The following is a 25742-nucleotide window of genomic DNA, read 5'->3' on the forward strand; positions in this document are numbered from 1 at the left end:
TTAGAACCTCTGCATCTCAGGGTCATCCCAGATGCTTTTCTGGGTGGGAGCCCCACCCCCCAAGGCAAGTCTCTGCACCTGTTGGGCCCCACTTTCATCATTCACATAATGAGGGGCTTGAATAAGTGACTTTTAGGAATATTCCAACTCTGGACACTGTGAGTTGAAAAAACGGTTATTGAATGAAATTGGAACGAAATAAAATCCAAATCAGACAACCGTCCCCAACAGGAAAGGAAATCTGGACACGGGGCAGTAAAAGACAGCTGTCAGGAAGGAGGTAAGGACAAACTATAATGCCCACACAGACTCAATCGTGGTACAAGTCGTTAGCAGAATGAGAGATAAATGGACTGATTTATTCAGCCACTTATAGCTAATATCCACGAGACACCTAGAGGAAAGGACTGGATTCAATCCAAAGTTTGGTGCTTATATAGACAAAAGATCATTTTATTGTTTGCCAATCGCTCGTTTATGTATCTGTAACTGGAAAGAGCGGATACCTAACATTTTATTAAAAATGTTAATGCTAGGTCATTGCTCTTTGGGGCCTCATTTTTTAAGCATGCAAAATTCTACCTGCTTTAACAATAAGATGCACATACTGATGTTTGAAATCTAAGTAATCTCTTGACATTTGACTAAAAGTCAAAGCAGTGGACCACAGGACAAATAGAACACTTCACCCATGAAGGGTGACTATTAGCTTTGTTTCATGGTCTGTAAATGAGTTATTAAACTCCTCTATAAAGTTTTATTACTGCTCTAATCCCATTAATAACTGTCCTCAGTTTAAATGGCCTACTGTTTGCTGAATATGCCAGCAAAGTACTGTAATAATTGCTGCCCGACACTAGATTTTTTTCCTTCTAAAACTAAGGATAGAAAAGAGCAGGCGTCAGAGACACTATGCAACACTGATTATACCCTTTAAAGGAAAAAAGGAAAGAGCCAGATGTTAGCGGTCTCTCTTTGTATGGGGATAACCTGCTTGATTCCACATTTCCATCTTTAGTTCCCAAGTGTTTGCAGCCTAGACAGAAGGGAATAAAAATGAATGTATGTTTCAGCACATCTCGAAAGCACTTATGGGGGAAAACAATTTACATCTTAATAGCTTCCTTTCATTACATTAACTCCTCCTCTGCTTTTCATCTTGGAGACTGCAGGAATGTTTGCAAACATTGGCAAGTGCAGGAAAGAATCACAGACTCTCCAGAGCTGCTAAAAGCTCTAGAGGCCATAAGCCGGCTTCCCACGAGCACTGGAATCGCTTCTCTGTCCAGTCTGCCTTCCAGGCTTGTGTCACTCACTTTGCCCAGAAGCTGACCTCTCCACACCCGAGTCTTCAAACTGCTGGAAAGATCTTTCTCGTGTTGAACAGGAAGTGGTTGCCCTGGAACCTTCACTAGGGCTCCAGGTCCCGCCTTCTAGAGCGACTCACCGCATGAACCTCCTCCCATTTCACAGGAGAGGTGGACACCTATCTGAAGACAGTGCTGGGAGCGCATCTGGCCCTCGAGCCAACGTCCCAGCATCTTCTGCCATTTCTTAAGAGGCCTGGCTTCCATCCATTCCTTCCTCACCATCATGGATGCCTTAAGCTAAGCGGCCTCTAGTGTTATCTGTGGTGTTTCTTCCATGTTTCACCCAGAGGTAAACTCAACATTCTTCCTCAAAGCAAGGAGACATCTGAAGCCCCACAGCTGGGACAACAGAAAGTACACCCCTTCTGAAATGCAGTGTGGGACAGAATTTGAGTTTAAAGTATATAGGAACATGTGGGGAAAACAGGGACAGGAGAAGCGAAGTCAAGTCACGAACGCCTTACTAAGACACGGAGCACACATTAATATAAGAAACATTTTAGTCATTATAAACATTTAATGCACTTAAAATTAGAAAAATGGGAACCTTAATATTTCTTTTACTCAGTTCATGTTTGCTAAGAAATTTTCAGGGTCTTATGATTCTACCGTTCCAAGAGGTTGCCTTCTAAACTGGATTTATACTATCTTGCAACATACATACATACTAAAAAACATTTTAAAACTTGATCTCTGTGTCTAAAATAGCTGGCCGTTCACAAAATATTCACGCTTCTTTCCAAACTGTGCCATCATTGCTGGGAAGAGGCTGTTCAATCATGCACTCCGCTGCTCAAACTCTCTGCAACCTAAAATGGCCATACCACCCATGGAATGTGAGCAAAGGAAATGTGTGTCATTTCTAGCTGAGTTTCTCCCTCAGTTGTGGTAAAATATACACCACATAAAATTTACCATCTTAACCAAAAAGTCTACAATTCGGTGGTAGTAAATACGTCCTCAATGTCGTAGGACCATTGCCACTGTATCCAGACCACTTTCATCATCCTAAATAGATTTTGTACCCATGAAACAGTAACTCCCACCCCTCTCCGCCCCGCCCCTGGTAACTGCCATTCCACTTTCTGTCTCTGTGAATTTGTCTATTCTAGGTACCTCATATAAGTGAAATCATACAGTATGTGTCCTTTTGTGTCTGGCTCCTTTCACGTAGGGTAATGTTTACAAAGTTCATCCATGTTGTGGTATGTATCAGAATTTCATTCCTTTTTATGACTGAATAATATTCCACTGCACACATATTTGTTACGGACACCACACTGTTCATCCATTTATCTGTTGATGGACATGCGGGCTGTTCCCACCTTTTGCCTTTTGTGAATAACACCGCAACCGACATTTGTGTTTAAGTACCGGAGTCCTCGTTTTCAATTCTTTTGGGCATACACCTAAAAGGGGGATTGCTAGATCATATGGTAATTCTGTGTTTGATTTTTTTGAGGAATCACCGTACTGTTTTCAATAGTAGCTGTACCATTTTACACTGCCATCAGCAATGCATAAAGGTTCCAATTTCTCCACACCCTTTCCAACATTTATTTCCCTTAAAAAAAAAAAAAATCAATGGTCATCCTAACCGGTATCAAGTAGCATCTCATTATGGTTTTGATTTGCATTTCCCTAATAACAAATTACGCTGTGCATCTTTTCATGTGCTTACTGGCTATTCGTATGTCTTCTTTTGAGAAATGTCTATTCAAGTCCTTTGTCCATTTTTGAATTAGGTTGTTTGGGTATTGTTGTTGAGTCGTAGATGTTCTTTATATATTATGGAAATGGATCCCTTATCAGATGAACGATTTTCAAGTATTTTCACCTTTAGCTGGTGTTCTTAATAAGAAGGCCTGACCTCTCCACTATTTTACTATTCTGCCTGCTGGATGTGAAGGATGCTAAGACCCAGGGGAGTAACAGAGCCATGAAACGGAAAGAGATGGGCACCGCATGGAAGAAAGCCACCCGCTAACCAAGAAGGCCACATATTTTACTATTACATAACTGATAAACTTCTTTTGTATTAATCTACTGAAATTTTGTTCCTTTTCTCCATAAGCTACCATTACCCAACCAAACAGTTCTCTTTCCAAATGTTCACAGTCTTTCTTAATTGTATAACCTAGGAGTTCATGATTTCCATCCTCTAGATGACATCTCCATTAGTGCCTCCTTTTTTTTTTCTTCAATGTCTACTCATTTGAGAGAGAGAGAGAGAGAGAGAGAGAGAGAGAGAGCGAGCACACACATGCCAGCGGGGCAGGGGCAGAGAGAGAGAATCCCAAGCAGGTTCCACACTCTCAGCACAGAGCCCCACACAGTGCTCAATCCCACGAAGCATGAGATCACGACCTGAGCCGAAACCAAGAGTCAGATGCTTATCCAAGTGGGCCACCAGGTACCCCCCATTATAATGCCTCTTAATTAAGGTCTTGGGCATTCCCTGATCAACCTTCTTTTTCTCAATTATCACAAACTAACAGCATCCTCATTTTAAGACAGCCTTACCTAGAGTTCTGAAGTCCTTCTCAAGTCCTTCCCTCCTTTTGTAAATGGATCTTAGGCAACGCTATTTCTCTGTAACTTCTTAAGAACAACGGCTGAGTAAAAACTTTCAGTTATAAGATGAATCAGGTCCAGGGCTCTCACGTACAGCATGGTGATTATGGTTAACAGTCCTGTATTGTACACTTGCAAGTTGCTAAAAGGGTAGTCGTACTTAAGTGTTCCCACCACAAAAAAGGTAATTATGTAACACGGTATAACTCTGCAATGTATGCGTGTCAAATCAACACATTACACACCTTACAAACATATCATTGTTACATGTCAAGTATATCTCAGAAAGAAGGAAAGAGAAAGAATCTCACAAATAAATATCTAATTATAAAAAAAGAACAATGGCTCAGAGATCGTATTTGGGGATTTTTCAGCACATTGCATTACAACCTATTTGAAGTGGTAAAGTTTAATTCATTTTAAATGGCTGGCAGTGTCTTAGAATCGAATGACTTATCTCGGGCTTCACTTCCAATGATCTGCTTACACGGTCCCACGTGAGGACCGCTCAGCTGTTTTTAGTACTTACTTTGAAATACTTACACTAATTTTATTAATTACACATGAAAATTTTATATGTATTATAATGTAATGCTCGAAACCAACACGTGAAATAGGTACCATTATCCTAAAGAGATTAGGACCTAAAGTATCTCACAGGTAACTTGTAGACTTAGGATTCAAACTCAGCTACTCAATTGCCAAACCGTGTGCCCCTCTTTCACTTCCATGCTGACTCCTCCAAATCCTTCCCTAAATGATGGCTCTGCATCTTTTTTTTTTTTTAATTTTTTTTTCAACGTTTTTTATTTATTTTTGGGACAGAGAGAGACAGAGCATGAACGGGGGAGGGGCAGAGAGAGAGGGAGACACAGAATCGGAAACAGGCTCCAGGCTCTGAGCCATCAGCCCAAGAGCCCGACGCAGGGCTCGAACTCACAGACTGCGAGATCGTGACCCGGCTGAAGTCGGACGCTTAACCGACTGCGCCACCCAGGCGCCCCTTGTATCTTTTTTCTTAAAGCAAGTTGTGAAAACCTTTCTCAGGAACTCTTTGAAATATTTCGAGGAGGCACAACTCATTCGATGCTATTCCCTGACACTAATATATAGATTCACACCTTCTGTTATATATCCCTTCCTCCTATGTAACACGTTTTTAATCTGATTTAATAAAAAAGCTTGTTAAGTGTTTTTTCCTTTTACTGAAAAAACTTTGGTAAGGGATAACATGGTTTTGCTATTTCTGAGTATTTCTGCCATTAAGAAGCCTAGCTGAGGGCTGGTGAGGACGTCCTTGGGAAGGGGAAGAACGATGCACGGGCCCTTCTGCCTCAATGAAACGTTAAAGAAAGATAAGTGGACAGTGCCCTTTAACACCCAGCTCTCCTTATTTGAAAATTAAATACAATAAAAGATGCAAGATGAGATCACTGCAAGTTTTTAGCTCCCCGAAATTGCTCTGCTAAACCCAAGATGATGGTCTCAGCCTGTGACAGTGATCTTCAGTGTGTTCTCAAAGCGTCGGATCTGCCCGTAGGAGATCAGCCAGCTGGATCCCAAAAGTGAGGAACTAGGTGAGAAGTGAGGAAAAATCAGTAGGATGCTCAAATTTCATCCGATTCGGTGGCCTTAAAAGAGTCTAGCACACGACGTCTTATGTAAATATGGGGCGGGAAGAAAGATACAAAGCCTATCACTACAGAGGAGGCCAGCAGTTGGACAACACACGTGGCCAGGGCATTCTGTGGCTGAAACTGTGAACAGAGGGCAGAGACTCAAAGCACTTATTCTAGAAATGGAACATGAACACTACACTGGGTAATCCACTATCATTCATCCCATCAGTGCAAATTTACTGAGCAAATACCATGCACCAGGAACTACGCAGGGGAGACCATCGTGAATGGAACAGGCAGGTTCTGAACTTCATAGGGATTTCGCTCTGACAGAGGACTTGGACGTTAAGCAATTAACCAACTAATTTGTATTTTCATTAAAGCTGTGATAAGCACAATGGAGGAGAACATGGAGTATCAACAAAGGCTTCCTTGAGAAAATGGTGTTTGAACTGAACTCTGAAGGCAGTAACGAGGCAAGAAGGATGGGGAATGGTACATGGGAAGGTGTGGGGTGGAAAGAACATGACATCAGTTGAGATAAAGTGAATGAGGCCAAAGCACCGACAGCAGAGGGAAAAGTGGCTTGAGATGAAGTAGGAATAGGGGCTGTATGCTATGTTAATGATTCCATTCTTGCTCCTAGAAACGGTAGAGAGTTAGTACAGGGAGCAATAGAAGATTTGCCCCTGAAATGATCATTCTGGCTATTGCTACACGAAAAACAGGACACAAAAAATAGGCTATTTGCTACCTGATGGTACTTTCAGTTGTACTGACTTGGTTTTTTGCAGAGTCTGGTGTGGCTTTTGCATCTGTGACACAGAGCATGCAGTATCACAATAGAAGGTTCTCCTCTTCCGTTTCTTCCCAAGCTCTTCCAGTTTGCAGTTCCTTTCCTTCTCTGTCTCGTGTCTCCTCTGAGCCCCCACATCTCTCCTTGCTCCTTCTTCTGGAGTGAGCCTGTTTAAATCTCTCAGACTTAAAAAACGTGGATTCTGTTTCTCTCGAAATGTCTGTCCTTTCTCAACCTTTCACTTAGGTTCCTTTCTTCCATTTTTTATGGATGGTTCCTTCCTGACAATTATTCATCTTTGAAAAATAACAGGTACCTGCTGAACAAATACGGGGAGGGACAGGGCCAGCATGAGTGGGATCAGTCCGCAGCCTCCACATGTATCTCTTCAGCATCCAACAGACCAGTGGCTAAGCCACTTTGGACATAAGTTCCAGCCAGAGGCCCTCCGTTGCTGCCTTCGCCTTGAAGGCAAGTTCAGAGATGACAAAAATGGCACATGAGCATGGTCTCCCTTGCAGCCCCCCATTTCCCGTGGGTTTCCTAAGGTCCCTGTGGTTCTGAACAGTTATCACTATAGGGAGATCACCACGTGGCTGGCCTGTATCTTGTCATTCCAATCAAGGACTTACGAGATATGTCTTTCAAGGCTGTGGCATTTACCTGGAGAAAATACAGACCTTGATCAAAGTCTCATGGGGTGTATATCGCTCATCTTTGTACAGAATTCACAGTATCTGGCAAGTGTACCTCAAAGGTTTTGGCTTGAAGTTTTACAGGTTCTGGTGTGTTTTCTTCACTGAAGATGGAGTTGGGCTTCTGTTCTATATGGACTTGGGGATGTGGGAGTAAAATTAAGTGGCTTTTTTCCCGTTACATTATCCAGAAACATACAAAAGGGCCTAAAAAAATAAAATCTGTCGTTCACCTAGCAATTCGTTATTACTTACCAAGCACGACACCAAAAGAGTAGTAATAAAAATAGCTACTATTTGTTGGGGCTCCGTTATTTGTCAAGTGCTTTACACACATGATCTCATTTAAATCTTACCAACCCTGCAAAGAAGATTTAAGCTCTTATCAACGAGAAAACCAATTTCATGGTCCCACTGTGAGGACAGAATAGGATGTTGGAACTCCAGATCTCTAGATTTTTCATTTCATGGAAGAAAAACTCAAGTAACGCACTCCGTCTCAGAGTCGGACATATAAATAACGTGATAAGACAGGAGACTGGCCACAGCTCATAGGCAGACATGCCCTCAAGAAGCACAGTCCAAGCTAATAACTCCTATATCCTGAAACCACTTTCTCCAAAACCCTGCCTTTGCAGGTCAATATTTGTTATGGTTTTCTGTTAGAACCTAAGTCTAATTGTGTGCTTGGATTTGTTAATTGAAACTTATAGATACAGACATTTATATATATATATAAAGAATCCATTTTATAGCTTTCTTGTTAGGGAGTGTTTTGTTAATTACAGCATCCTTTCTGAGGGGTTTCAAAGTCTGCAACAATTCATTCACCTGCAGAGTACCTAGATAAATATTATTACAGCAACTTTGCAAAGTAGGAAACCAAGAAAATGGGGGAAAGGGGAGAATACTGGCTTTTCTGCTGATTCATTAAGTAAACTATCGGCTAGTGTGAGTGGCAAGCCAAGAAAAGACACACTTTGGAATCTTATGACGTACCTCACGATTCCACTAAAGAAAAGTACTGACCTGCAGAGACTGAGCTCAATTAAAGATTTTCCAGACACTTAGTTTTATCTCATCCCCACATGCGGCTTTGAAAACTAAGCCTGCGGTGTGTTCTTGGCCAAGAAAAAGATATAGCCTAACATTTAAGCTGGGATCCTTGTTGTCTCCAAGTTTTATTACAAGTCTGTCTTTATCCAAATACTAGCTTGACCAAGAAGAGAGGTGAACGCGTCTTTGAACAAAGAAAAGCCCATCTGGCATCCACCTTATACTACTCTTAGGAAAGGTTTGGTAACAGTATCCTCACAAATAATTTCATGTCAATTTAAGCAAGGCCCATTCTATGTTCAGTTAAAATTCAACTTTTTTGAGAGTATTTTCACTTTACACTCACTCATACAATGCCATTTTCCTCATTTAACATGAGAATAGTTTCTTACGGAGGAAAGCTACTGAATTAAACTTGCTTTTCACATGGGAACTTACTTCAGATTTAGGTAGACATGTTTAAACACTCTTTGAAGCAAATGGGGGCAATTTGTTAATGCAAAGTTTTAGTGATATCAAGATAGAAGAAAGTAAAATTCAAATACGTAACGAAATTGTTATTTAAATATGTACAAGTTTCTTGGGTAACAATATTCTAAACTCGATTATTTGTGCCTTTTTTAAACATTAAAATTTATACATTATGTTAAGGGAAAGAAATCAAACAAGGGCCACATATCATATTGTGTGATTCCATTTATATAAAATGTCCAGAAGAAGCAAATCCATAAAGAGAGCAGGTTTGTTGTTTCCATGGGATTGGGAGAAGAAGTAAAAGGGAACAAATGGAAGGGATACATGGGTTTTGGTCTGTGTTTTGTTTTGTTTTGTTTTGTTTTTTTGAAGTCATGACAATGTTCTGGAATTATACCGTGGAAATAGTTACACAGCCTTGTGACAATACTGAAACCAATAAATTAGGAACTTAAAATGTTGAATTTTGTGGCGTAGGAATTCGATCTCAATTTTTAAAACTACAGTTTAAACAACCGAAATTTCACTAAATACAAAAAAGTATTTTCTATAATTGTCTTGAGAAACTTTAAAATATCAATCCTTAAAATCAGTCTTTCCTCCCACATGATGGAGTCTGTAGGCATGAGGGCACAGAAACTGCTGTGAGGTACAACAGGGCATTTAGAAAGATGGGGGTTCAGAAAACTGAGGTGAAATGCTTGGGGCCACCAAGGAAATTAGGCCACGGCAGTCAGTGGGTCACCCTGGGACCTCTGTGTCCTGAAAGACTAATAGGTTTATGTTTGTGCCATTGACTATGGCCATTAATGCACTTAGGGTCAGCTGGACTGTGTCCAGAACTAAAGAGAACCCTACAAGAGCCCATCGGGGTCCATTAGAGTTGATGCTACTTAGGCAATCTGTTCATGCAAAGTTTTCACAGCTTAGCCTAGAGCTGGGCGCCAGTCAGCTTAGAGACACGAGTCAAAATAATAGGATTTTTGTTTCACTTCACTGATTTATGGGGTGGTTTGTAAACCGACAACAGCCAACAGGACTTGAAAAGAAACACCGTTTAGGATAAATTGGTATAACTGAATAAATTCTCAGTTGATGAAATAAAATGAATGTCGAAATCAAGGAACACTACGTATTTTGAAAGAGATGTTCACAAGGGATGCTATTAACAGAGGGCAGCAGAGAAATAAATATGTCTCTTAACAGCTTAAAAAAATCAACGAAATATCTCTGGCATCTTAAACGATAAGATATTATAAAACACAAATTGTGATATCACTGTAGTCTAAACTCGACTCACACACTCAACAGGGTAAGGTACTTTATTCCCCCTGCAGGTAACTAAAATAACAAATGTTGTCTAAGTAGCTCCAAAGGGGGAAACAGGAATCAAGTAGGGTAGAAATTAAGAGAGAAGCCAGTTTCAGCTCAATATAAAGAAACACTTTCTAATAATTAGGATTTTCTCAAAGATGGAGTACGCTGCTTTGTGAATAAAAAAAAAAAAAAAAAAAGAGGTTTTCTAATGCCAGAGGCATTCATGCAGTAATCTCTCAAGGTGACAGCCAATGAGAGATCCCAGCCCTGGGCAGGAGCTGACTCACTGAAGGATTTTTTTTAACCTGAATTATCATTAGCTTCACCCAAACCAATGGTCTAACCTTTACAAGTTAGTCAAGGTAGGTAGGTAGGTAGGTAGGTAGGGTAGTCTACCAACCAATTACCCAATCCTCCATTAAAACTGAATTGCAGTCTACCACAAGTTTCCAGATGATTTTAAAGCTTTCGATAGCTTTTGACAAAAATTATAACCTCGTGCACCCTGAACGTACCAGCCAGTTCTGATGTTTGCCACTGTGCTTACCAGCCTTCCCAGGACTGCAGCCACTCGGCCTCCTGCTGTTCGTCTGACATGCCAGGCACGCGCCCTCTTCGTGTCCGATCTGCCCCCCGCCTCCCGCCCCAGGGATCTGCTTCTTCAGTTCTTTCACATCCTCACTTAACAATCACCCTCAAAGTGAGGCTTTTGGCTACCCAAGGTAGGGTTTTCTATCCCACACCCATCCAGACGTTTCCTAATCCCTTCGTCCTTTTACTTTTTCCTCAGTACTCGTCACCCTGTAACATCTAATGCCATCTAACATCACCCTCTTGTTCGTTTATTTGGTTTGCTGTTCATTTCCTCCCCCGGAACCTAAGTTCCACGAGGGCAGAGATTTCTGTCGGTTTTGTTCATTGCTGTGTTCCTCACACGTGAACGATGCCTGGCACCAGGACTGAAGGAACCAGATCAGGGGTTCAAATTCTCTGCTTTTGTAAATAAGTTTTTACTGAAACACAGTCACACTCATTCCTTTATGTATGGCCTACGGTTGTTTTGGAGTTCCAGGAGCGGAGCTGAGTAGCTGCCCGAGTCTGTGGCCACCAAGCCTAAGGTATGTGCTGTCTGGCTCTTCACAGAACAGTCTGCCGACCCCTAGTGCACCAGTTGTGGGGCCATGTGAAGTTCTGCTTCTAAATGTCTAGGTAACTGAACTGGGTTAAAGATGGCCAAGGACTCTTTGCAGCTCCTGTTGTCAAGAGGCGGAGTCTCTTTTCTCAGCTCCCGAACCAGCCTGGCTTCGTGATTTCCCTCCACCAACAGCGTGTGATGGAAGGGGCACGACATTTCTGAGGGGCCTCGCAGCTCTCATGCGGGCTCTTCTTGAAGGTGGCTACCGTGTGAAGAAGACCAAGGGAGCCCCCCTGGAGGATGAGAGGCCCCGCCGAGGATCCAGGCAGACAAGTGAGCCCAGCCCATGCTGCCAACCCACAGAATGGTGAGAAAATAAGGGGCTTATTTTAAGTGACTCAGCCTGGGGGTGGTTTATTATCTAGCAACGGCTAATTGACACAATGAGATTTATTAATTATCATTTTTGGAGTAAACCCTTTAGGCAAATTTCTGCTCTTCCTCATGTGTCTTCACCACTATAAAGGCAGCAGGCTCTTCCTGCACATATGAATTTATATGCAACTTCCTGTTATTTCTTTGTGTTGTTATTTCCTAACTTGAATCAAAATTTAATAACTAACTTTTACAAATATGTTGGCTTGTAAAAACTTAAGAGTACTTTTGATATAGTTTGAGTTAGTTACTGTATAACAGAGGTTGGAAAACTATGGCCAGTGGGCTGGCCACCTCATTTTGGAAATAAAATTTCACTGAAGCAAGGTCATGTCCATTCATTCATGGATTCTCTATGGGTGCTTTCTTGCACCCATAGTACTGACAAAGACCATACGGCCTACAGGCCTACAACATTTGCTATCTGGTCCTTTGCAGATGTTTGCCAACCTCTACTGTACAGCCTAATTTTGAATCTCGTTCATAAAAGTAAAAGAATCTAAGATAGCTTTCAAGTACCCGTGCAAAGCCCAAGCAGCTCTCAGTGACTTCCCGGTCTCTTAAGTAAACGCCAATTCAGGGAGTTTTATAATAACCCTGGTAAGAAAGGAGTATTTTGATTTCTGACATTAGCACAAACCAGCAGGGACAAACCTAACTTCTTCAAATGTTTCTTTCAGAGGCGCTACAGTTTTCTGGCTGCGGCAGTGTGTCACGTAAATACGTTTTCCTGACATTTCTCTGCTGGTGAAACTGAGCTGGAATTAATATCCATTGTTGAAAGGTCATCGCACAGGGACAGGCCAGCAGCCAGTTTTAAAATGTTAATAACTCTGATATTTTTCAAATGTAAACACAAGGTCTTACTTTGTTTTATAATTCTCGCCCTAAATGGTTCCTTTAAAACTGAAAGCGGTTAAGCAAAAAACCTGACTTGCGTAATGCGGGTGCATGCTGGTGGGATGGCGACTCTCTTTACCAGTCTGAGAGGCGGTGGGCACCGTACTGAAGCCTTCCCATATACCACCTCCCGTACCTCATTGAGTCTGAGATGCCATGGATCAGAAGGATCACTTAAAACCCTATCCTACCCTCAATGCAAGTGCTCTCTGAGACTTCGGATATGGAGTCACTCGCTTCCTGCCTTTCTATGTACATTAAAAAGGAACATGTAAGTGAAATTAATTGGTTTAGTTTTTCTAAAAAGTTCTTCCCCTTTGGAGGCCAACTCTTCTCGCTTTTCAACTCAGAATCATCAGTGTCCACGTTGTTCCACATGCTTGATCCGTCAGAGCACTTGATACAGGAGAGCACGGGGGGAGCAGACCCTCCAGAGACCTCTCAGCGCTGTTAGTGCATGGTCTGAGGATGAAACTCCGTTTACGCCGGCCTAACACAGCACTGTTGTGAAGCACTCGAAAGCAAGAATGCTCATTTCCTCCTCTACCTTACAGTTCACTTATATGCAGGTGACTTTTCAAGTATCATTGTTGGAAACAGCTCTGTTTGGAAGAGGGAACTTAATTCTGTGGGAACTGTAATAAATATATAAACGAGTGATTGAGCCAGAATTTATCCAAAATAAAGATTAACAGGAAGACCTAATTCAAACCAACCACTTACATTCAAGGCCACAGAGTGGCAGGTCACCAATGACTCTTCGCGTGGCCACACTCCAGTGAATCTTAACACGCTCTGGGTTTGCAAACATGCATCAGATCTTACCCAGCTTTGGAAAAATCAGTCTGCACAGTCAGTAACCAAGGGGTCTGAGAAGCAGCAGAGCATGAAGGAAAATCGGACCTTGTGCTCATCTCTAGAGACTGGAAGCAGACTGTTCTGCAGGCCGCAGGAGCCTCCCCACCTCTCTTCCCTTCCACCCTCTAATAGAAGGGGCCGGCAAGGAGTTCCCAAACCCTGTACTCTTGGAACCCACCACCTTTCCTCACCCCGCCATCCTTGCGGCCTGACCACGCTCCTCAGCCTTAAGACCACGTGGACTCACCACGCCCACTATCCCTACCTCATCTGCCACCGCAGCTTATGACCACAGTTGTTCACCCACCGTCTCCTGCGGTCAAAACAGAAAGACGATTTTGCACATCATCCTTCAGAGGCAACTGTCTACCATTTTCAACCGGAGCCCCTTCCATTATGACACGTGGAACTCACAGTCGTTAGCAAAAGCCTTCAAACTGTCCGCTTCCTTCTACACATTTCTAGGTGGTGTCGTCTTGTTCCGTACAGCTGCTTCTAGACCGAAGGCTGGCAAAGCTTTTTCTTAAAAGGCCATAATAGTAAATGTTTCAGGCTTTATGGGTCACACAGTCTGTGTCTCAACTACTCGACAGTGCCATTATAAAACAAATCCAGCCAAAGATACATGTAAATGAAGGGACATGTCTATGTGCCACCAAAACTTTATTTGTAAAAGCAAGCAGACAGCTGGTGGGCAACAGTTTACTAATCTTAGATCGACAGTCTCCACCGCCTGTTTCTTCTCTCCCAACTGCCATCACCCTCAGACCACTTATGCACTTCCGCCCATTCCCTGAGCACAGTATTAACACTAACATCACTAATATTATTAGCATTAACTAACACTACTCTTGCCACGATTACTTTTGTGATTTCCAGTTCACTCCACAAAGCCCGGAATGGGGCCAGGAATCAGGAGAACTGAAGCTTCCATGGTTGCGGCTGGGGACAGACTAGAAGAGGAAAACATTACGAATGTAAAACTGCCCCTCTGTAACAGAGGGCCCTTGACACTTCAGCGTCACTAGCTTCCTGGCAAATCTGCCTGGGCTTCTTCAGGTGCTCTGGCTCTAACGGTCCGCCGCATACAGTATCTCTGTAGCCACAGAGGTCACCTCATAACCGATCCTTCCATACCTGATCTCTCAGTTCCCTAAGTGCCTCTCCTCGAGCATGTTGTCCTTCATCTCGCCTCAGCCACATAACTCCACATTTTTACGAGCCAGGACCTACAGTCTCTCTATTCTCAAATTCAGACATCTGACTCCTTACCGACTCTCTCAACCAGCCAACAGGGCTGCTAAGAATCTTACCAGCACTATTTTGTAGTCTCCTAATTCTCGGTCCAAAGTTAGAATGTTCTGAAGGGATTCGTGGGTGGGCTTTTTGTTCAATGAAACAAATATCAGTAAGATTTACAGGAAACCAAGTGACGTCACCAAGACGGTGATAGAGACGGTTCCTGTCTTTACTCACTTCACGACAGGAAACAACCATTCAAGAACGAGACACCACTGAGAGAATCCTTGAACACAGAGGTAAGGCTGAAGTACACCCCTGTTACCACAGAGAACGAGACAGACCACATTAGAAGAGTAAGAGAAACAGCCACGTGGTGACCATATTGCCCCTCCCCCAGGCCATGGCAGCACCCCAGGGAAAGGTCTCTTCAATTCCGCTAATGGGAAAATGAACCCACAGGGACCAACAGCAATGCCCTCAAAGTTTTGAGTTGCTTTGCAGGAGACCCTAGTCTGATCTTGCACCACAGGGATTGCAGGGGGAGTCTGCGGGGCTCAATCACTGGACAACTGACTACCAGTGAGGCAGGGAAGGGCTTCTAACACCCAGCACAGGGACCTGGGCAGACTGAGTTTGTATCTGTGGTGCCCAAGTAGTAATATCAATGAACAGCTTTACTCATCTGTACATTCCAGTTGGGGGTGCACCGTGATCAGGGAACTCACTGCACAGTGCGGATCTGTCTGATTTGGATCTTCAAACAAGTTTTGCCATCCCTAGCGCCCAGTTCGCCCACGCCCAGGCAAGGGGCTGAATCACAGCCTTACCTGCTATGGGGAGTAACTTCCAGCACAATCTGACTACAACGGCTGGTGACAAGTGTAAGCAGTGTGACCCAGTGACACTTGAGCCAAAGGCAGTTGAGGAAGCAGAGCTGATCATCTGCAGAGCAAAGCCAGTACTGGGCATGGAGTATTCCTGTGCTACATACAAGTGGAGGATTCATTCACCACCAAGGCTGAGGGTAACTCTTGGCTCCTCTCAACTAAGGGGGCTACTTGGGAAACTGAGGGTAACCTGGAGTGGCGCCTTTATATCTTATCCAGGCAAGGGAGCAGCAACATAGCTCCACACACCGTGCAGGGTGTTATTTGGCCCCATTGGACCAGATGGGCTGGTGACACATCCTCGAAGCTGTGAGCCCAGTAGCACTTGATCCAAGAGGTGGGCAAGCAGAGCCAATAGTTTGCAGACCAAGCCCAGTGGCCCTGTTCAGTCAGAGAACTCAGGGTGCAAGCTGGCTTGACTTAGATCAACAAAGAGCTTTAGCAGCTTGAGAGTTGTTTCTCCTAACGTTCCCAGGCAGGCAGTGTCATTCGTAGCCCTGCTGATTGCTGAATTATGGCCTTCAGCCAATCTACCCCGAACACACAGGCAACGGTAGAGCCCATTCCATAACCCAAAGTACAGTGGCACATAAACACCGAGCACAGCCCATGGCTTTGCCCATCTGCAGAGCAAAACTGGCAGCCTCACCTGACAAGGGAATTCAGTACACTCTCACCTGATTCAGATACCCAAATAATGAACTACGCAGGTGCTGGATACCATCCTGCTATCCTGCTAATCCAGCTAATTCATAGCCTCAATCTCCTACTGAATAAAATACCCAGTCTTGACCATCTAGAAAGCCTAATCGGAGATTCCAACCAACCATGGAGCCCATCCCACAGCCTCACTCAGATAGGGAACAGAGCCTGAAATCCTATCCAACTGTTCCATGCCAGTGGCACATCTCTTCCATCCCTGAGGACAAATAGTTGCCTCACCTCCAAAACAGACAAAAACAGCCCATCCCACTTGCCCAAGGACATTCCAGCAAACACACCCAGAAACCCAAGCTGAGCTGACTGGTGAAGAGCCATCTCTGCCAAAGGAAACTTGCAAAGTCTGGAAGAGTATCTTGATTGCTCAAATGCGTGGATATTAACCCAAGGAATAAGGATCATAAAAAGTCTGGTAAATATGACACCATCAAAGGAAACTAACAAAGCTCCAATAACTGGCCCCCCCAAAATTGAGATCTATGCACTGTCAAGACAAAGAATTCAGGAAAATCTTTTAAAGAAGCTCAGTGAACAAGAAAACACAGCAAGGAAATGAATTAGAAAAACAATGCATAAACAAAACAAGAAATTCAATAAGGAAATAGCAACCAGCAATAAACAAACAAACAAATCCCCGAGTTGAAAAGAAACTAAATTGATGAATTCAATAGTGCTTTCAGAGTAGACTCACCAATACAGAAGAAGGAACCAATGACCTGGAGGAAAGGTGATTATATAGTCAAAGAAGCAAAAAGAAAAAACGATGAAAGAATAAAGAAAGCCTACAGGAATTATGGGGACACAATAAAAGAAAAAATATTCACATTATGGAGATTCCAGAATGAGAAGAGAAAGTATATTTAATGCAATAATTGCTGAAAACTTCCAGAAACTGGGGAGAGGAATGGACATCTAGATGCATGAGGTCCAAAGGACCCTAAATAGGTTGAACCTGAACAGAGTTACACTGAGACACATTATAATCAAGTTGTCAGAAGTAATAAAGAATTTTAAAAGCAGCAAGAGAAAAGAAAGACGGTTACATACATGGGAACCCCCACAAAATTCCTGCCAAATTTCTAAACAGAAACTTTCAGACAAGAAGAGAATGGGATGGCATATTTAAAATATTGAAAGAGATTAACTATAAACCAAGAGTTCTATACCCAGTGAAACTGTCTTTTAGAAATGATGGAGGAACAAAGACTTTCCTAAATAAACAAAAGAAGTTCATTACCATCAGAAATGCATTATAACAAATGCTAAAGGAAGTTCTTTGAGTGGAAGTAAAAGAATACCAAATACCATCATAAAAATACAAAAAGATCCTGTAAATCTCACTGGTAAGGGTAAGTATACAGTCAGAGCTAGATTCTACAATACGTAACAGTGGTGAATAATACTCTAGTTTACAAGTTTTAAGACAACAAAGGTATTCAAAGTAACCATAATTACAATAATCTGTTCTTAATTACACAATTAAAAAAAACCATCTAAATTGTAACAGCAATAACCTAAAATGTAAGAGAGAGAGGTACAAGTGTCAAGTTTAAAAACTCAACTGAAGTTGTTATCAGCTTAAAATAGGGTGTTAGGGGCGCCTGGGTGGCGCAGTCGGTTAAGCGTCTGACTTCAGCCAGGTCACGATCTCGTGGTCCGTGAGTTCGAGGCCCGCGTCGGGCTCTGGGCTGATGGCTCAGAGCCTGGAGCCTGTTTCCGATTCTGTGTCTCCCTCTCTCTCTCTGCCCCTCCCCCGTTCATGCTCTGTCTCTCTCTGTCCCAAAAATAAATAAAAAACGTTGAAAAAAAATTTAAAAAAAAATAGGGGTGTTACAAGCTTAAAATATTTTACATAAGCCTCAATGTAACAAAAAGAAAAAATCCCATAGTAATTACATAAATAACATGCCAAAAAAGTCAAAACATATGGTATCAGGACATCAAAACTCAAAAAACAAAACAAAACAAAACAAAACAAAAAACAAAAACAGGTTAAAGAACAATGAATCTATAATCCAACCAGAAACAATCAACAAAATGGCAACAGTAAGTCCCTACCTATCAATAATTTCTTTAAGCAAACAAATTAAATTCTCTAATGAAAGGACACAGAATGGCTAAATGAATTAAAAAACAAAACAAGATCCAACAATACATGAAGAGTCTTCACTGAGAGTGAGGGGATGAAAGAAACATTTCAAGAAAATGGTAACCAAAAAAAAAGCAGGGGTAGATATACTTATGTCAAACAAAATGGACTTTCAGCTAAAAATGACCAGAGACAAAAGATCATTATATGATAATAAAGAGGTCAGTACATGAAAATATAGCAATTATAAATATTTATGTGCTGAACATTGGAGTTCCTAAATATATAAGCAAAGACTAACTGATGTAAAAGGAGAAATAACAGTTATACAGTAATAGTTGGGGAGTTTAATACTCTACTCAACAAAGGATAAATCAACCAGACAGACAATCTACAAGGAAACAGCAGATTTGAACAACACTAGAGACCAAATGGAGCTAACAGACATACATAGAGAATTCTACCCAACAACAGCAGGATACACATTCTTTTTAGTCACTTTATTTTTTAAGTTTATTCATGTATCTTGAGAGTGTGTGTGTGTGTGCGCACATGCAAGAGCAGGGGAGGGGCAGAGAGAGAGAGAGAGAAAGAGAGAGAGAGAATCCCAAGCAGGCTCCACATTGTCAGGGCAGAGCCCGATGTGGGGCTTGAACTCATGAACCATGAGATCATGACCCAAGCCCAAACCAAGAGTCAGACGCTTGAGCCACCCAGGCACCCCCACATTCTTTTTGAGTGCACACTGAACATGTTCTAAGACAGACCATACATTAGGCCACAAAACAAGTCGTAGCAAATTTTAAAAGACTGAAATCATATCAAGTATCTTCTCTGACACAATGGCATGAAACTAGAAATCAGTACCAATAGGAAAACTGGAAAACTCACAAATGTGTGGAAATTAAACACTCTCATGAACAACATGGGTTAAAGAAGACATTAAACATGAGACTAAACCGGGGCGCCTGGGTGGCGCAGTCGGTTAAGCGCCCGACTTCAGCCAGGTCACGATCTCGCGGTCCGTGAGTTCGAGCCCCGCGTCAGGCTCTGGGCTGATGGCTCGGAGCCTGGAGCCTGTTTCCGATTCTGTGTCTCCCTCTCTCTCTGCCCCTCTCCTATTCATGCTCTGTCTCTCTCTGTCCCAAAAATAAATAAACGTTGAAAAAAAAAAAACTTTAAAAAACATGAGACTAAATCAAAGTTTGGGGCGCCTGGGTGGCTCAGTCGGTTAAGCAGCTGACTCTTGGTTTCGGCTCGTATCATGATTTCACAGTTCACGGGATCAAGCCACACATCAGGTTCCATGGCATGAGCACGGAGCCTGCTTGGGATTCCCTCTCCCCTTCTCTCTCTGCCCCTCCCCTGCTGTGTGTGCTCTCTCTCAAAATAAATAAGTAAACTTTTAAAAAATAAATAAAACAAAGCTTGAGACAAATGGAAATGGAAACAGAGCATATCAGAACTTGAAGGATGCAGCAAAAGTAGTTCTAAGAGGGAAGTTCAGAGCAATAATGCCTACATTAAGAAGAGCCCAAATGAACACCCTGAATCTACACCTGAAGGAGCTAGAAAAAGACAAACCAACTGTAATGCAATGGCATTGTATGATGACAGATCGTAGCTACACTTGCGGTGAGCACAGCATAACGTACAGACTTAGCGAATCACTATGTTGTACATCTGAAACGCAACTGTGCTTCAATTTTAAGAAAAAGAACTGAGCCCAAAGTTAACAGAAAGATTCGAACATAAATAAATGAGGGGCGCCTGGGTGGCGCAGTCGGTTAAGCGTCCGACTTCAGCCAGGTCACGATCTTGCGGTCCGTGAGTTCGAGCCCCGCGTCGGGCTCTGGGCTGATGGCTCAGAGCCTGGAGCCTGTTTCCGATTCTGTGTCTCCCTCTCTCTCTGCCCCTCCCCCGTTCATGCGCTGTCTCTCTCTGTCCCAAAAATAAATAAAAACGTTGAAAAAAAAAATTTTTTTTAAAAAAAAGAACATAAATAAATGAAACAGGAAACAGAAAAAGAATAGAAAAGATTAATCAAACTAAGAGTTGGTTCTTTGAACAGGTAAACAAAACTGACAAACCCTCACTAGGTTAATCAGAGAGAGAGAGAGAGAGAAAGGTCTCAAATCAACAAAATTATAAATGAAAAAGGAAACATTACAATGGACACCACAGAAATTCAAAACATGATTAAGAGGCTACTATAAACAACTACACACCAACAAACTGGACAACTTATAAGAAATGAAAACATTCCTAGAAATGTACAACTTACCAAGACTGACTCAAGCAACAAATAGAAAATCTGAACAGACAGATTACTAGTAAGAAGATTGAATCAGTAAGCAAAAACTTCCCAACAAAGAAAAGCCCAGGACGAGATGGCTTCACTGGTGACTTTTACCAAACATTTAAACAAGAATACCAATTATTCTCAAACTCTTCCAAAAAAATTTAAGAGTAGGAAACATTCCTGAACTCGTTTTTACAAAGCCAGCATTTATCCTGTTACTAAAAACCACAAAAGGACACTACTAAGAAAGAAAACTGCAGGCCAATATCCCTGATGAATATAGATGCAAAAATTATCAACAAAACATTAGCAACCCAAAGTCAGCAGCACGGCAAAGGATCATTCACCACGAATAAGTGGGATTTATCCCTGGGATTCAAGAAAGCTTCAACATATGCAAAATCAATGTGATATGTCACATTAATAGAAAGAAAGGAAAGAATCATATGATCATCTTACTAGACACAGAAAAAGCATTTGATAAAATTCAATGTCCATTCATGATAAAATCTAAAAATTAGGCATAAAGAACATACCCTAACATAATAAAGGCCAAATATGACAAGTCTACACTTTAACATTACCCTCAATTGCAAAAGACTAAAAGCTTTTCCTCTAAGGTCGGGAAAAAAAGGCTACTCTCAACATTTCTGTTCAACATAGTACAAGAAGTCCTCGCCAGAAAATCAGGCACGAAAAAAAAATAAAAGTCTTTATAAAGGCACGTAAAAGGAATTGTAAACAAAGAAGCAAAACTGTCTCTTTGTTGATGATGTCATTTTATTTTTTTAAATTTTTTTAATATGAAATTTATTGTCAAATTGGTTTCCATACAACACGCAGGGCTCATCCCAACAGGTGCCCTCCTTAATGCTCATCACCTACTTTCCCCTCTCTCCCCCCATCAACCCTCAGTTTACTCTCAATTTTTAAGAGTCTCTTATGGTTTGCCTCCCTCCCTTTTTTTTCCCCCTTCCCCTCCCCCTTGGTCTTCTGTTAAGTTTCTCAGGATCCACATAAGAGTGAAAACATATGGTATCTATCTTTCTCTGTATGACTTATTGCACTTAGCATCACACTCTCCAGTTCCATCCACGTTGCTACAAAAGGCCAATTTCATTCTTTCTCATTGCCAAGTAGTATTCCATTGTATATATAAACCACAACTTCTTCACCCATTCATCAGTTGATGGACATTTAGGCTCTTTCCATAATCTGGCTATTGTGGAAAGTGCTGCTACAAACACTGGGGTACAAGTACCCCTATGAGATGATGTCATTTTAAATAAAGAAACTCTAAAGACTCAACCAAAAACGGTTAGATCTAATCAGTAAATTCAGTGAAGTTGCAGGATACAAAATTAACACAAAAATCAATAGCATTTCTATATGCTAACAATGAATTTTCTGAAAAACAAAGAAATCAATCCCAGTTCCAACAGCATCAAACACAACAAAATCTTAGGAATAAACATAAGTAAAGAAGTGAAGGATGTCTATTCTGAAAAATACAACACACTAATGAAAGAAATCAAAGAAGAAAGGAAGAAATGGGAAAGTATGATATGTCCATGGATTGGAAGAATATTGCTAAAATGTCAAAAATACCGAAAGCCATCTAGATATTCGATGGAATCCCTATCAAGATGACAATGACATTTTTTTACAGAAGTAGAAAAAACACTCCTAAAACCCAGATGGAGCCACAAAAGACCCCGAATACCCAAAGAAATCCTGAAAAAGAAGAAAAAAGCAGGAGGCATCACAGTTCCTACTTTCAATCTAGAATATAAATCTATGGTCATCAAAACACTATGGTGCTGGCCCAAACACAAAGAGACCAATGGAACAGAACCAGAAGCCCAGAAATAAATCCAAGCACATACAGTCAACTAATATTTGACAAGGGAACTAAGAACACTGAGTGGAGAACAGATAGAATGAAATTGGACCTATATTTTACACCACTCATGAAAATTAATTCAAAATGGATTAGATACTTAAATTTAAGACTTGAAACCATGAAAGCCCTAGAAAAAAAATATAGGAGTAAAACTTCTTGACATGCATCTTGATAATGACTTTTTGGATGTGATGCTTAAAACACAGGCAATGAACAGAAAAATAAACAAGTGGGATGACATCCAACTAAAAACCTTCTGTACACCAAAGAACCCATCAAGAAAGTAAAAAAAACAACCTATGGAAAGAGAAAAAGTATTTGCAAACCATGTATCTGACAAGGGGCTAAAATCCAAAATATACAAAGAAATCACACGGTTGGGACGAGCACTGGGTATTATATGTATGTGATGAAACACTCAATTCTACTTCTGAAACCAATATTACACTACATGTTAATTAATTAACTTGGATTTACATGAAATTTTTTAAAAAAGACATCATATGACGCAGTAGCAAAAAAAAGTAACCCAATTAAAAAATGGGTAAAGGACCTACCTGAACACACGCTTCTCCAAAGAATATACACAAAAGGCCAACTGGTACATGAAAAGATGCCTAACATCACGAGTCATTAGAAAAATGCAAATTAAAACCACAATGCAGTATCACCTTATGCCTGTTAGAACGGCCACCACTGATAAGGCCAGCAGTAACAGATGCTGGCATGGATGAGGAAAAGGACCCTTGCGCACTGTTGGCAGGAATGTAAATTGGTGCAGCCTTTCCATACTATGGAAAACTGTATGGAGGATCCTCAAAACAAACAGACAAACAAAAGAAACAAACAAAAAACAAAGAGCTATCATATGATCCAGTAATTCCACTTCTGGGAATACACCCAAAGGAAACAAAAACACTAACTCAGAAAGCTACCTGCACCTGCATGTTCACAGCAGCATTATTTACAGTAGCCAGACATGAAAACAAACTAAGGGTCCCTCAAGCAATCAATGGATAAAGAAGGAAGGGTGTGTATGTATACACATAATGGAATATTATTCGGCCATAGAAAAGGAAAACCTACCATTGGTAACAACATGGTTAAACCCTGAAAGCATTATGCTTTGTGAAATAAGTCAGAAAGAGAAAGACAAATATTGTACGATCTCACTTATATGTGGAATCTAAACTATCACCACCGAACTCGCAGAAAAAGAGATCAGACTTGTGGTTACCAGAAGCAGAGGAAAAGGAGAAAGGTGGTCAAAGGGTACAAGCCCCCGGTTGTAAAAATAAGTAAGTTCTAGGGCTGTAATATACAACATAAGATGACGGTTAGCATTGCTACATAATATATAGGAAAACTGTTAAGAGCAAATCCTAACAGTTCTCATTATAAGGAAAAACTATTCCCAGTTTTTCTTTCTTTTCTTTTTATTGTATCTATAGGAGAAGATGGACGTTAGCTAAACCTATTGTGGTAATCACTGCACAATATATGTAAACCGAATCATCACGCCATACTGCTTAAACCTATACAGTGATGTTGTATCAATTATTTCTCAATGAAACCAGAAAAAAATTTACAAGAAACTAACAAAGTTTTTGCTAGACTTACATTGAAAGAAGCACCACCGGTTTGGACTGAGGAGACCAGGGATAATTCCTTTTAGAATGAAAAACAGTCGTAGGGTCCCAAACTTCTACAGGGAAGAATCAGGCTTAGAGTCTTACTCAGCTACGAGTATGGGCCACTCTTATGGGAAAAGAACAAGGATTCAGAAGTTAGAGGCAAGAGCCACAGAGAACCATTCCCAGGGCAAACTATTCTCAAAGCACGGGAGTATTTTTTTTCCTTTTGGAACAATGAGGGCTGAGGAAACGTGTTCCCCAAGATGTCAACATTGTTATGGATCAATGACTGTTATCTACCTTTACTTTGCCCTTTTAAATGAGAGGTCCTCTGATGGTCCTTCTTGCTACGTCTCCTCGTTACAGTCTAGAAATGTGGCAGAGCAGTAACGTGTGTCCTTAGCTCACAGGTCTTCAAGTTCGAGAGGACCAAAATTCAAGGAGCCGCACCTGACAAAAATGTACCTCAGGGGCTGCATACATATCTAGACTTAACTTATTTTATTTATTTAGAGAGGGAGAGCAAGCATGCCAGTAGGGGAGAGGGGCAGAGGGAAAGAAAGCGAGAGAGAATCTTAAGCAGGCTCCACACTCAGCACGGAGCCCGACGTAGGGCTCAATCACACGACCGTGATATCATGACCCGAGGCGAACTCAGATGCTTAACCAACTGAGCCACTCAGCCGCGCCTGATTCATCAACTTAAAACAGCACTTCTTGACTCCCTGCTACGTATGATGAGGAAAATAACAAATAGGAAAAAAAAAAAAAAAACAAGAGTCTCAAAAGGAATTCTAAGAAGCATTTACCTTGTTCATAAAGTAGCTTCATATTGGAATCTTTGCAGGCCACCAGATTGTTGAGCAACGCAATCACACTTTGCATGGTGTGACCCAGAATGTTCTCCTGATGTTCCTGCAATAGATCACAAATGTCATCATAACTATGCAGAATTACAATTACACCACGATAGAGACAAATGATGGGGTGACCTCTGTCCCTTCATCCTTTGCATGAGGCTAAATGGTCAACTTTCTGCACCTAACGAAGCAGATCCTTCCGCATTGAGACACTCCCCCCATCCGCGTGTTCAGTTAGCTGGGAGGCAGCAGGAGTCATTTAGAGCACAGTGCGGCTGCATGTGGCCTCCAACCCAGGAGCTGAGTGACAGCCACACGGCTGTCTCTGCTTCAGATGGGTGACGCAGGAGTCAGAGTGACCAGAAGTAACTACGTGGACCTGGGGAGACCGCACCTGAAAGTGACTGAGGTCACAAAATGAAACCGCCAGGTCTTGGAGGGACAACACACAGCAGAGCGACCAGGAGACCCTTGATGGACACGTGGTTTCCAAGGCTTACGAGAACACCCACGCTGCATCTGGCTCCGAAGCTGCTGTGTCACCGGATGCGGGTCTCTCAGCAATGACAGCCCCTTGGCGTCATGCGCCTCGCCATCTGTGACTTCGCTTGATGTAAGACAAGGGCTTTGCTTGCCAAATAACGATGCCCCCAAATTTCTAACTTTCTTTAGAAACACACACTGAAGAGTAAATGGTAACGTTTGAATGTTTCACTGACACGGGCTCAAGAAGATGAATAGGGAAGCGATGGTCCGCCACCAATTTCATCTAATTATTCGTATAGTTGGTTGCGAGGAAAGGGTGATTAATAGGCACAAGATGACACGACACGTTATTCATGATAAAGTAACTAACGATACATAGGAAACCTATTC

The 25742-nt window shown here is 41.7% G+C and overlaps 1 protein-coding gene across 5 annotated transcripts in view; it reads right to left on the reverse strand.

The window, feature by feature from the left end:
• Window positions 1-25742, reverse strand: part of ULK4 (unc-51 like kinase 4) — a 582128-nt gene that overhangs the window by 221756 nt on the left and 334630 nt on the right. For 4 of the 5 annotated variants that reach the window (XM_047874598.1, XM_047874600.1, XM_047874597.1 and 1 more), the window contains one exon: window positions 24816-24921. In XM_047874598.1, the coding sequence (XP_047730554.1) occupies window positions 24816-24921 (106 nt within the window). Of the gene's footprint in view, window positions 1-24815; window positions 24922-25742 lie in introns of those variants that run through there. The other variant, XM_047874601.1, reaches the window with a different exon arrangement.

Source organism: Prionailurus viverrinus, chromosome C2 (genome assembly GCF_022837055.1).
Source record: "Prionailurus viverrinus isolate Anna chromosome C2, UM_Priviv_1.0, whole genome shotgun sequence".
Lineage (NCBI taxonomy): Eukaryota > Metazoa > Chordata > Mammalia > Carnivora > Felidae > Prionailurus > Prionailurus viverrinus.